Here is a 14,634-nt window from a genome sequence, read left to right on the forward strand (position 1 = left end):
TACTAATTTTGGGTTTAATTTGCTATTTTTTCTGATTCCTTTTGTAAAGTTAGATTGTTTATTGGGGATTCTTCTTGCTTCCTGATGTAGGCCTATATTGCTGTGGACTTCCTTCTTAGAAGCATTTTTGCTGCACCCCATTGATTTTTATATATTCTATTTATGTTTTTATTTATCTCTAGGAGACATGCCATAATCTCCTTTGATATCCTTAATGACCCATGATCATGTTGTTTATGCTCCAGGTTTTTGTGTGTTTTTTTTTTTTTTCATTTTTTCTTATGATTGATTTCTAGTTTCCTACCATTATGATTGGAGAAGATGCTTGATATGATTTCATTCTACTTTAACTTATAGAAACTTTATGACCTAACATGTAATCTATTCTTGAGACTGTTTTATGTGCTCTTGAAAAAAATGTTAATTCTGATGCTTTTCAATGGAATGTTCAATATATATATCTACTAATATATATATCTTGCTGTGGCACAGCCCAACTGCCATAGCACACTGGTGGGCAGAGATAGCTCTGGCCTGGCTTCAAGGTTCAGCTGAGGCACAGGAGTAGGTGTGGCTCTCAGTAGGGTATGCCCACTGTGGTGACAGATTGGAGGGAGGATTAAAAAAATGGCAACTACCAGTGACAGCATTAGGAAGGTAGCCTGAGACCACCCCCACACAAAAACATCTCCTGCCAGTGTCTTAGTCTCTGGGGAGCATCTCAACTGGTTCCTGCCTCCCTGGCAGATGCTTCAGATGCTTCAAGATTAGTAAGTGGGTCCCCTCTCCTATGGACCATATGCTTTCCAATCTGGTATTTCTGCACTGGTTTTCATATCAAGTGTGCTGTGTGGGAGCCCTTTATAAGCAGGTTTCTATTTCCTACAGTTCTATAGTTTTCTTGGACATATTCCCTGTTGAGCCAACCGTATGGGTCTTTTACCCTTTGTTCTTCATCCAGTTTTCAGGTCCCTTTCTTAGGGAACTATTCCAAATACAGTTGTATTAATAGATGTGCTTGATCCATGGGAAAAGGTAATTTAAGATTTTCCTACACTGCCATCTTTACTCTTTCAAATTTCAATTTTGTAATCTTCACAGAAATACCACAATAACCCCGTTCATCATTAACAAAGTGAAACTCGACTGCACCAGTAAACATTTATAAACTTAGAAACACAATTTGTATTCTTCTACGATTTTTTCCGATATTCAAAATGCTGAAATATTTTGGAAAGAAAGCAGCATTACATTTTTGAAACAGAAAATAATGAGGAGAAATTGTCAAAACAATTACAAAGAATATAATGAGAGTTATAAATAAGCAATAATAAAAATTTAATAGAATTAGAGATGAGCATATTTTCAAGTAGAAAAGATCTGAGATGAATTCATTAATAAAGCAGCTTTTCAATGAATCTTGAAGGATGGCTAGGATTTCAACCAAAAATATGGGGAAAGTTACTCCACATAAAGAAGGCAGCATAGGAGCAATGGTTTTAAGACAGAAATGGGAGACTGTTTCCAGAAATGGAAAGTGATGCAATTATCCTAGTGCACAGCACATACTGATACTAATGGTAATGACAGAAATGGCCTGAACATCTATGTTGCTACTGATGCTGCTGCTGCTGCTGCTGCTGCTAAGTCACTTGAGTCGTGTCCGACCCCGTGTGACCCCATAACATGGCAGCCCACCAGGCTCCCCCGTCCCTGGGATTCTCCAGGCAAGAATACTGGAGTGGGTTGCCATTTCCTTCTCCAATGCATGACAGTGAAAAGTGAAAGTGAAGTTGGTCTCGTGTCCAACTGTTAGTGACCCCATGAACTGCAGCCCACAAGGCTCCTCCATGCATGGGATTTTCGAGACCAGAGTACTGGAGTGGGGTGCCATTGCCTTCTCCAGAACATCTATGTTAGTGCCATGCTTTTGAGGAGCTGGAAGGCCATGTAAAATGGATGGACTTCATCTGAAGGCCATGAGACCTCACTGACCAACAAATCAGAGCTTTTACAGCAATACATAGCTCAGATGAGGGGAAAGAAAAACATGCTTCTGTATGATTTATTTCAATGTATTGCGGCATTGTCATTTTTCCTGTTTTGTTTCTCCAACAACTTTACTGTTACATTGCTGTTCATTATTTAATGATTCCTATTTTACATTATCAAAGTTAAATATCTGAAATCCTTGGTTTGGTAATATGAAAACAAATTAAAATGTTAAAGTTGTTCCTGAAAGTATTAGCAGCTCTCCCATTACTATTACATCTACAATTCAACAATAAAGAGAGTATGATAAATATGAAATAAATATGAACATCATATTTTCATATAAATATAAAATATGATAAAATAAAGGTTAGAGAGAGCTGACTCAACTGTTGATAACAAGCCAGAATGCTTAAAAGATATAAGAAAGAGAGAGGAAGGTGACCTAGTAGATGAGCTGGGATCACTGGAACTGGTACACTCTTTTAAGGGAAGGATTCATAAGCAGTAAAATACATAATGGTAACACTCAGAAAAGTTAGTTGATTTTACATAGATTTGAGATCAGATAATTCATATTACATATAAACTATGCTGTATGAAACCTATACATGTGAAAAGATTAGAAGAAGAAAACAAGGTGAAGATCCAAAAATAAACAAACAGAAGACAGAAAAGGGAAAATATATGGTCAAATTGGTTACACTACATACAGAAAGGTAGAAAACATACACAGGTTTGTATTATTCCCAGTTGGTGAATGAAGGAGACAGGAAATTAATATTTCTTCATTTGTTTTTTTTTTTTAATTAATTTTTTTAATTTAATTTTAAAATCTTTAATTCTTACATGTTCTTCATTTGTTAAATAGAAATAAAACACTCACATTGCACATGAATTACTGTATATTTTTTCATAATTTTAACAATAAAAGTTTTCCAGAGTCTTGATTAATTATAAAATATCTTTCTCTTTCATTAAGTTTTATAAAATTTCCTCTGATTTGTCTTTCTTTTGTGAGTATATTACAACATGTAATTATTTCCAAGACTTTTCTGGCTTTTTTATTATTCTCTTTATCATATAATGTTCCTGAATAATAAGTTTCCTTTCTTCCTGTATAATTCTCTGCAGCACAGAAGGGGAATAGAAAAAGGACACTAAAACTGAATTCCACATCTTTCATACTAACTACCCGTTTTTTAAAAAAACAGACTTTATGTGTTCAACACAAATGGCAACAGATAACAAAAAAATAATTTAGCACAACATTCAAGTGATTTACTAAAACAAATTATTACTGCATAGACCACAGCAATTAATACCAATTTTTTCAAGTGACTCAGCCAACACATTAAGTTATTTTAGGCATGATTAGCCAATTGCTTATCGATCTGTATTTTGATTGCATGCTTACAGTTTCAGACAAATTTACCTTTGAATTTTTTTTCACACAATATTATTATATTTACTATTTTTTAGGTACATCTAAGCTATTATACAGAGAAGGCAATGGCACCCCATTCCAGTACTCTTGCCTGGAAAATCCCATGGACGGAGGAGCCTGGAAGGCTGCAGTCCCTGGGGTCGCTGAGGGTCGGACACGACTGAGTGACTCCACTTTCACTTTTCACTTTCATGCATTGGAGAAGGAGATGGCAACCCACTCCAGTGTTCTTGCCTGGAGAATCCCAGGGACGGGGGAGCCTGGTGGGCTGCCATCTAGGTGGTCACACAGAGTTGGACACAACTGAAGTGACTTAGCAGAAAGCTATTATAGAATGGGACATGGAACAACAGACTGGTTCCAAATAGGAAAAGGAATACGTCAAGGCTGTATATTGTCACCCTGCTTATTTAACTTATATGCAGAGCATATCATGAGAAATGCTGGGCTGCAAGAAGCACAAGCTGGAATCAAGATTGCCAGGAGAAATATCAATAACCTCAGATATGCAGATGACACCACCCTTATGGCAGAAAGTGAAGAGGAGCTAAAAAGCCTCTTGATGAAAGTGAAAGAGGAGAGTGAAAAAGTTGGCTTAAAGCTCAACATTCAGAAAACAAAGATCATGGCATCTGGTCCCATCACTTCATGGCAAATAGATGGGGAAACAGTGGATGACTTTATTTCTTTTGGGCTCCAAAATCACTGCAGATGGTGATTGCAGCCATGAAATTAAAAGACGCTTACTCCTTGGAAGGAAAGTTATGACCAACCTAGACAGCATGTTAAAAAGCAGAGACATTGTCAACAAAGGTCCATCTAGTCAAGGCTATGGTTTTTCCAGTAGTCATGAATGGATGCGAGAGTTCGACTATAAAGAAAGCTGAATGCCAAAGAATTTATGTTTTTGAGCTGTGGTGTTGAGAGTCCCTTGGACTGCAAGGAGATTCAAACAGTCCATCCTGGAGGAGATCAGTCCTAGATGTTTATTGGAAGGACTGATGTTGAAGCTGAAACTCCAATACTTTGGCCACCTGATGCAAAGAGTTGACTCATTTAAAAAGACCCTGATGCTGGGAAAGATTGAGGGCAGGATGAGAAGGGGCAACAGAGGATGAGATGGTTGGATGGCATCACCGACTCAATGGACATGAATTTGGGTGAACTCCAGGAGTTGGTGATGGATAGGGAGGCCTGGCATGCTGCGGTTCATGGGGTCACAAAGAGTCGGATACAACTGAGCGACTGAACTCAACTGAAGCTATTATAAGAAATCAGTGTAAAAACTGAATATGGGAAGGTGAGAGCTAACAATGTCTTCAAAAATAGTCCTGTGTTGTCCATAAGCTATAAGATTTTTTCTTATCAAATATCAATGAGAATATAATTTGAAAATATAGCCACTCAACGGTACTCTTCATAAAACAAAACAAATAAACAACAATGAGGTATGCCCAAGTATTTTTACACAATAGTGATATCATAATATAAGTGGCCAATACAACTTGAATTCTTCAAGGAAGTGAAAATAATGGGTGTGGAAAACCACCCAAAATTTTGTCCCTATTTTTAGTGTTCCTCTGTATCAGAGGAGACAATGAGCATAAACTTACCTGTATCTTATGTTCTTATGTGTATTTTACTGTAATAAATATCTTATCATTTCCAATTGCAACATTTTTCCTTTTCAACTAAAAATACTAAAGATACTTGGGAAATACTAAACAAAAATAAAAAGTGACAGATTATTAGATATTAGAGGACTGCCAGTTTGAAAATCATAGCGTAGGGTCAACATTTCCCCCTTTTTATTGCTGCAAATCAACCCAAAACATAGAGAATGAGAAACAATTATGCAAATGTCCTAGTCACTGAAAATAGCAAACAGTGACCTCTTAGACCTCCAGGTCAATAGAGTGGTTCCAAAATCAGATTTCAAAAAGAGCTAACAAACATAGCTTTCTCTAAGTCTAGAGGTCATGCCTTTCTATATTGTAGACATGATGCAATAGTTTCAGGTAGAAGTGGTTTGGTTCCAAAAAGCAGAAAAGGTGAGGCTAAATGAAGAACTATACAGAAAAGACAAATCTGTAGAAAGCAGTCTATGTCTGTGAAAACAAAGTAAAGTCTTTCATTGTGGGGGTGGGGAAGAACAAACAACAAAACCCACATTCTCTATCTCCATTGGCTAGACCAAGAAAAACTCACTTTGTTCAGTGATACGAAAGAAAACCTAGACACATGGTCCAGCGCAGGATCCATAAGAAGGTAACTATGAGAGAAAGAGCAAACCAGCACATAAAGAATCACATACTAAAATCTCATTGCCATAAAAGTAGAAAATTGTGACCAAGCATTTTTCCATGAATTTTTGAAATGTAATAAATTATGATCACCGTTTTGAAACAATTATACAGTGGAGAAATCAAGGTGTTAAGAAGAAGATAAGAACAAGAAATTCATTGCAAACTTCCTGTGTTCAATCAAAGGTTAAAATGAAACAAGTAAAGCAATATAAAAATAAAGAAAAGATTTGAAATAATACAAGGGAAGAGAGAGTACAGAAAATATAAGAATGTAGCAAAGACTGAAATGATGAATACAAGTATTAATAAACTGATATTAATAATCAAAAAGAATTAGAAACTGTATATTAAGATAAAATAAATCAAACACACATATAAAAGGAATCTCTGAAAAAGAAAATCATAATAATAAGATAGAGCAAACATTTAAAGACAGAAGCCAAGAAATTATGCCTGAAATAAGAAGAATATTGAATCTATGTCTTCCAGAAAAGAGCCCCCCTCCCCAAAAAAAAGAAAAAGGAAAACTAAAACAAAAACTAACATATAACCTAGCATTTGTTCTACAAAGTATGATCTCCTGCAAGCTGCCCTAAGGAATATGTTTATAAACCATTTTTTGAACCACTGACAAACATTGTCTGGAATAAAGCTAAAACTAAGAATCTTCATGAATTTTGAGGACATATAATACACTGTTAAATAAAGTTGGATTTCTTTTTTTTTTCGTTAGTTCCACTGTCAAATATTCATTGGTTAAAAAAAACCTTTCAAAGTTTTAATTAAAAAAATAAAGAAAGAAAAACAAATATGATTTGGCAACGCTACCTCCAAATATGATACTCTCAATTACAGAGATGTATTCTTCAGGCCCCTGCTCCGTTGAGATCTCCCATCTGCTTCTAGAGATATTTAATAATTTGTAGAGTTGATCTGAACTCTTCATCCCACACAGCAGAGTGACCACACTTTCTGGTGAAAAAAGTATGTTTTTCAGAAATTGACCTTTCTTTGGAGATAGGTTTTCAAGCAGGCTATTTGATAATATCAAAAGTTTACACTTGTAGGAGCTTAAATTCATCAATTCCAAATCCCGAAGAGAGCAATTCTCCAAGCAATATAAAAGGGTTGCTTCCATTTTCACAACATGTGAGAAAACTTCGCTCAAGTACAGAGCCCATTCCTCAGCATCTCCTTCATATATCATGATGATGTCTTTTGCATTTTCTGGAAAAGAGAAAATAATGTATTAATTTTCTTATATTGACAGGCTAAAAGCTGATTATATTATCAGTTCTTGAAGAATTAAACGTACTTCTTATGGAATATGTTAATTTGCTTATGTGTGTGCATGCAAAGTCGCTTCAGTCGCGTCCAGCTCTTTGCGACCCTATGGACCACAGCCCACCAGGCTTCTCTGTCCACGGGATTCTCCAGGCAAGAATACTAGAGTGAGTTGCCATGCCCTCCTCCAGGGGATCTTCCCAACCCTGGGTTTAAACCTGCATCTCTTAATTTCCTGCATTGTCAGGCAGGTTCTTTACCACTAGTGCCACCTGGGAAGCCCTTAATTTGTTTACACCAGAGACCAATAATATAATTTGTAGTATCCCCAAAGTAACCCTATGGGATTAAAATAATTCTTCAGATGCAACACAGAGTTCATGCTTTATGCAAGTGTACACTGTACTCCCGGCACAAGTGTGAATCTAGAGAGCTCATCTGAAGTAAATGAGAGGCCTTGAGATAGAATGAAAAGACTGTTCTGAGGGATTAGGGATGCTGGGCTACCAAGCATGGCTCTACCAGTAACCATGTAATTTTAACTAGATTTACCTACTTAATTCCTTTCAGTCATTGTTTCTTCACCAACTAAATGAAGGTTTGTTTTTTTAAAAAATAAGCCCTACCTCATGAATCAGATTATTCTGAGAAGAAATAAGAGAATATATGTTGGAGGACTTGAAAATACTTCTTCCATGTAAAGATGGGTACATCAAGGCAGATTATAGAATTTCCATGCCCAGAAAACTAATAAAATAAAAAATAAAAAGATAAAAAATTCAATAATAAAAAACAAAGGGAGTATTATGTCAGAAACCAAAAAGTTAATGTTGATGAAATAAATCGGAGGTTCTAGGGAGGCAATGCTAGCCCTTATCTATCTCCTACCCTAAAACCAGAACTGATGGGAAAACTTATAAACCACCAAACTGGCAGGGTGGTCATGAATCTCTTCCCTAATTGGAAACTGGTCAGGGACATCCGCAGAAGCAAGAAAGGCTGAATCCTGAAGAAGTCAGGACTCAAGGTGAGGCAGCGAAGCCAGCCAAATTGTACAGGAAATCAAGAGCATCCCTGAGCACTGGGAGGGGTCCTGCAGAAAAGGTCTCATTAGAGACTATAATCCACTACCTCCAATGTGAGTCACACTGACAGATCTTCCTTCTCTTTTCTCTCACGCCCCAACAACTGACTGGAATGTAGACATTCTCTCTCAAACTATAGCTTGCATGGAAAAATAAAAAGTGGCCAGTAGGGAAGAGAACTTAAGGATAATTTACCCAGACAATCTTAAGCAAATACAAAGTCTAAAATGAGCTAAGAGAATCATGAGCAAGATGAAAGGATTAGCAATACGAACTCATAGTTATTGAAAGAGATGATGGCAATAACATGAACAATAATAATATGATCATCATAATAATGAAAGCAGCACAACAGGAAAAAACTAGGAGAAATGATAAGCAGGGAAGAAAAACACAAGAAAAGTTCTTCAGAGTATTAAAAAATTAATTAAATAAAACCTAAGGTCAAAACCAAGTTGATTTGATTTGATATTTTTAAAAGAATCATTTGAATGGGTATAATAAATAGATAAAAAGGTCAAAAGCCAAGAGCAGTACCATTGCTTAGATAATAAATCAGAAAAAGCACTGACTAGATTAGACATAGATAATATTTTATCTCTGGCCTCAAAGTAAAGCTTTATATTTTCATAGTAAACACAAAAAGAGAGAACAAAATTAAAGAACTGATGAAAAATCTGATATATATGGACAAGAGTCAAAAAAGGAAAACACTGAATATAAAGATACTCCAAAAACCTGAAATAGAAGAGAACAAAGGACATATTAAAAAATTTAAATATAGTTTTTAAATCTTTAAAATATGGAAGAAAAAGAAATCAGTTTCATGGAAAAACTGTTAGAGGAAACATATCGTGATTAAATTTCTCTTGGTTTAATGATTATTATAAAACCTCTTTATATATCCAGGAAAGAAAAGCAAGTCATCCAGGAGGAGAAAAATATCAGGTTGATGTATTTTTTACAGAGCAGTTTCAAGGCCACATTATGATAAATTATAAGACAGCTCTTACAAAAATATTTTATAGTATCTTCTTACTATAGACTATTGTACAGCAATAAAAATGAGTCACTGCTAATGTGAATGGATGAATCCAAAGACCTAATGTTGAATGAAAGAAAAAACAAGTATATACTGAATGACAGTGTTTATATGAAGTTAAAAAACAGAAAAAAGAAACCCACCATGATACAGATCAAAACATTTGAGGTAGGATTAATGAATGGAAGCAGATAAGAGGGAACATGCTGGGGTTCTGAAAATGTTCTATATCTTGATCTGAGTGGTTGTTACACAAAGTACACCTACATGAAAATCTATTCATCTATATATCTTAGACTGGAAATGTAAGTTATATATCTTAGACTGGAAATGTAAGTTATATTACAATAAAAAAAGTAAATTAAAATACCAAGAGAAAAAGAAAGAGTTTCAGGATGGCAGCTGTTTAAGAGGCATAGGGCCTTATAACAGAAAAATGGAGCATTTCAGGAGGGAGATCCAAAGAAAATAAAACAATTATAGGATTGTATCATGTATTTGAAAATTTGAGGAAAAATGCTAATGGTTTGAAAATTCTGATTAGACATTTTGAAAAAATTAAAGATAGATATATTACAATCTTTTACCTGCAAACTACAAAAGAAAGTAAAATTAATAGCAGAAAAACAGAGCAAAACAAAACAAAAAAGAAAGCAGGATCATTATGTACTATTTGGATTAATAGTATAAATATGCATATAATCATTGTTATGAACTGAATATTTTTGTCCTCCCCCTACAGTCATATGTTGAAACAACAGCCCTCAGTGTGATGGAAGTAGAAGGTGGACCAATAGGAGGTGATGAGGTCATGAGAATGGAGCCCTCATGAATGAAATTAGAACACTTATAAAGGAGGCTCCAGGGAGCTCCCTTGCCCATCGTGCCCTGTGAGATCACAGAAAGACACCAGCAATCTGTAACCCAGCAGAGGGACCTCACCAGGATTTGACCTGCTGGTGCCCTGACTTTGGACTTCTAGCTCACAGAACTATGAGAAAAAAATGTTCGTTGTTCAGGCCACCACGTCTATGGTATTGTATTAAAGCAGCCTAAAATAAATAAATAAATAAATAGTAATAAAAAAAATAAAATTAAAAAAATTAAAAAAAAATAAAGCAGCCTAAAATGGACTAAACAATCATAATAATGTAAAATATGTCTAATGGTTTAGCTTCAAGTTGTGATTTAAATACACTGGGGAATAAGGAAGGACTCTCAAAGGCTAATAGGTTGAAATCCTTATCTAGCATATTATAGGAAAAAAATAGGTAATAGAATTAGTAAACTAGGAAATAATAGTGGAAACATGAAATAGAGTAACAAGAGAATTTGGAAGACTAACAGAGGTTCTTAAGGTTCCTAGGAGGGGATGAGATTCAAAGGATTAGATCTGATATACAGGGTCCCTGAAGAACTATGGATGGAGGTTCGTGACATTGTACAGGAAGCAGTGAGCAAGGGCATCCCCAAGAAAAAGAAATGCAAAAAGGCAAAATGGTAGTCTGAGGAGGCCTTACAAATAGCTGAGAAAAGAAGAGAAGCTAAAGGCAAAGGAGAAAAGGAAAGATATACCCATTTGAATGCAGAGTTCTAAAGAATAGCAGGGAGAGACAAGAAAGCCTTCCTCAGTGATCAATGCAAACAAATAGAGGAAAACAATAGAATGGGAAAGACTAGAGATCTCTTCAAGAAAATTAGAGATGCCAAGGGAACATTTCATGCAAAGATGGGCTTGATAAAGGACAGAAACGGTATGGACCTAACAGAAGCAGAAAATATTAAGAAGAGGTGGCAAGAATACACAGAAGAACTGTACAAAAAAGATCTTCACAACCCAGATAAAGACGATGGTGTGATCACTCACCTAGAGCCAGACATTCTGGAGTGTGAAGTCAAGTGGGCCTTTGGAAGCATCACTACGAACAAAGCTAGTGGAGGTGATGGAATTCCAGTTGAGCTATTTCAAATCCTAAAAGATGATGCTGTGAAAGTACTGCACTCAATAAGCCAGCAAATCTGAAAAATTCAGCAGTGGCCACAGGACTGGAAAAGGTCAGTTTTCATTCCAATCCCAAAGAAAGGCAATGCCAAGAATGTTCAAATTACTGCATAACTGCAAATCTTCACACACTAGCAAAGTAATGCTCAAAATTTTCCAAGCCAGGCTTCAACAGTACAAGAACCGTGAACTTGCAGATACTCAAGCTGGATTTAGAAAAGGCAGATGAACCAGAGATCAAATTGCCAACATCCATTGGATCACTGAAAAAGCAAGAGAGTTTCTGAAAAACAGGGACTTCTGCTTTATTGACTACACCAAAGCCTTTGACTGTGTGGATCACAATGAACTGTGAAAAATTCTTAAAGAGATGGGAATACCAGATCACCTCACAACTGAGCGACTTCACTTTCACTTTTCTCTTTCATGCATTGGAGAAGGAAATGGCAACACACTCCAGTGTTCTTGCCTGGAGAAGCCCAGGAACGGGGGAGCCTGTTGGGCTGCCGTCTATGGGGTCACACAGAGTCGGACACGACTGAAGCGACTTCTTCTTCTTCTTTTTCTTCTCTTTGCAGGACAAGAAGCAATTGGAAGAACTGGACATGGAACAACAGACTGGTTCCAAATAGGGAAAGGAGTATGTCAAGGCTGTATGTTGTCACCCTGCTTATTTAACTTATATGCAAAGTACATCATGAGACATGCTGGGTTGGATGAGGCACAAGCTGGAATCAAGACTGCTGGGAGAAATATCAATAACTTCAGATATGCAGATGATACCACCCTTATGGCAGAAAGCAAAGAAGAACAAAAGAGCCTCTTGATGAAAGTGAATGAAGAAAGAGAAAAAGTTGGCCTAAAACTCAACATTCAAAAAATGAAGATCATGGCATCCGGTCCCATCACTTCATGGCAAACAGATGGGGAAATAGTGGAAACAGTAACAGACTTTATTTTGAGGGGCTCCAAAATCACTGCAGATGGTGACTGTAGCCATTAAATTAAAGACACTTGCTCCTTGGATAAAAAGCTGTGAGCAACCTAGGCAGCATATTAAAAAGCAGAGACATTACTGACAAAAGTTCATCTAGTCAAAGCTATGGTTTTTCCAGTAGTTATGTATGGATGTGAGAGTTGGAACATAAAGAAAGCTGAGCACTGAAGAATTGATGCTTTTGAACTCTGGTGCTGGAGAAGACTCTTGAAAGTCCCTTGGACTGCAAGAAGATCCAACCAGTCAATGCTAAAGGAAATCAGTCTTGAATATTCATGGGAAGAACTGATGCTAAAGCTGAAACTCCAATACTTTGGCCACCTGATGCGAAGAACTGACTCACTGGAAAAGACCCTGATGCTGGGAAAGATTGAAGGCAGGAGGAGAAGGGGATGACAGAGGATGAGATGGTTGGATGGCGTCACCAACTAGATGGACATGAGTTTGAGCAAGCTCTGGGAGTTGGTGATGGACAGGGAAGCCTGGCATGCTGCACTCCATGGGGTCGCAAAGAGTCGGACATGACTGAGTGGCTGCACTGTACTGAATAAGGAGGGAATGAAATTGTTTCTGGCAAGGGGAAGAGCAAAGAATTGCTGGGTTTTATTAGAGATGTTTTACCATTGTTCAATATTCAAATGTAACTATAGTCAAAATTTAAATAAAGGAGAAAACCCAGCCAGCAAATAGAAGAACAAAAGTAAGCAAAATGGAAATGTAAAACTTTGGAAAAAGAACACATGGTAACTGGAATACATGTACATATAGGTCAAAGACTAAGTATCATAAGGATTAGGATAGCACTGCAAAATGCAAAGGTTAAAAATCTTGATGAGATAGAAGTGACCATAGAATGGAAAAAGTGAGGATTTGAGGAGAAGAACGTATAAAGAATTAACATCATCTTTCATAGAATTCAGTCATTTAATACTAATTTGAATATAAAGTGACTCAATTATTTCACTGTTTTTTGTAACTTCAGTTTTCTTAATGGTAAATGACACTGACAGTGTTCTGAGTAAAAAAAAATTATCTGATAATTAATGTTCTTTGATTTTACTTTATATTACTTCATGTCATTTAAAATTATTTTATTTAAAAATAGCATATAGATTATGTTCTCACTTTTAAATAATCCTGCCCATCTAACTCAAAATGCAGCATAATTCTATTGGCTGTGAGCAACCAGCAGTTGTACATGAGAGGTAAATTTTGAGAGACATATGACTTCTTTTATGTTACTCTTCCATATCACTAATATTTTTGTAGTAAAATTGTATTTCTTTATAAAACAATGCAATGATTTTTAAAAAATTAGTTTGTTAAGATATTAAGTACAAAGAACAAAACACCAAAACTGCTGTATTCCATAAATATTTTCCCCCCTCTGGATATAATATGCATTTTCTACACCATTGAAATTGCAATTAATAACACAATGACTTTGAGAATTATTGTATCTTTATTGATTTATCTATGTCTTTCCTCATGATATAAATAGCATCTCCAAGGAAGATGCTGCCTCATTCAATTCACAGATTCCTACACAAAGCATAGCATAATTTCTTGAACAGATATTCAACAAATGTATGTAAATATATTTTAAAATATATTTATATCACAGAATGAGAAAAAAAACATCTGGCAGAAAACATATGGGAATCATACACAAGTTCTATATGAATCATCATTATAATTTTGCTTTTCTCTTTGTAGTGTTTCACCCAGCCTCGATGCTAAATAAATATTTATTAAACAAACACAAACATAGTGTTATAATTCAGCATTTCTATATTTGAGGAACAGTAAGGGAAGAATGTTCCTATCTTACACATAGCCAGAGTAAGTTGCTATTTAGTTCTGGAATAATTAGAGTAAAAATAAAGCTAATAACAAATTATCAAGCACTTAGTATAAACTAGGACTCTTGCTGTTTTACATATGTTATTTCACTTAATCTTCTAAATTTGTCCTATTAACTTACCCTATTTAATATTATTCTTATCTTATTTTACAGATGAGAAAACTAAATTCGAGTTTGGAATTAGGATTCCAGTACAGGCGGTCTGACTCTACAGTCTGCACTTTTAACCTCTAATAGCAGAGGACGCAATAACATTATTTAAAAGGTTAAAATAGATTCTCTGTAGTGCAATGAGCTAGATTAGTGTCTATTAAGCAGATTATGAGTTAAAATCAAATATGGAAAGTATGTGAAATTCACTGGGAGCCTGGTTTCCTATCAAGGAAAAAAGAGGAAATAAACCAACACTACAGCATGGATGTCTGTGAAGAATGTACATAACTTCTTTCCTGACTAAAACTTCGGTCACTGAAATTATAGATCAAGCTATAAGGATGTATTAGGGCACAGAATGAATATTGCCCCATTACGTGGTTGGATATCACACTACCATAGGGAGATAACCATAGAAAATCAATTCTAGAGACAATCATAACCGATCTTTGAAAATTTCCC

The 14,634-nt window shown here is 35.7% G+C and overlaps 1 protein-coding gene across 1 annotated transcript in view; it reads right to left on the reverse strand.

Moving 5' to 3' along the window:
• The window catches only part of BANK1 (B cell scaffold protein with ankyrin repeats 1), a 323,758-nt gene that overhangs the window by 270,865 nt on the left and 38,259 nt on the right, over positions 1-14,634 (reverse strand). Inside the window, exon 2 of the mRNA XM_068975577.1 lies at positions 6,574-6,972. Coding sequence (XP_068831678.1) covers positions 6,574-6,972 — 399 coding nt within the window. The remainder of the gene's footprint in view (positions 1-6,573; positions 6,973-14,634) is intronic.

Source organism: Capricornis sumatraensis, chromosome 7 (genome assembly GCF_032405125.1).
Source record: "Capricornis sumatraensis isolate serow.1 chromosome 7, serow.2, whole genome shotgun sequence".
Taxonomy (NCBI): Eukaryota; Metazoa; Chordata; class Mammalia; order Artiodactyla; family Bovidae; genus Capricornis; species Capricornis sumatraensis.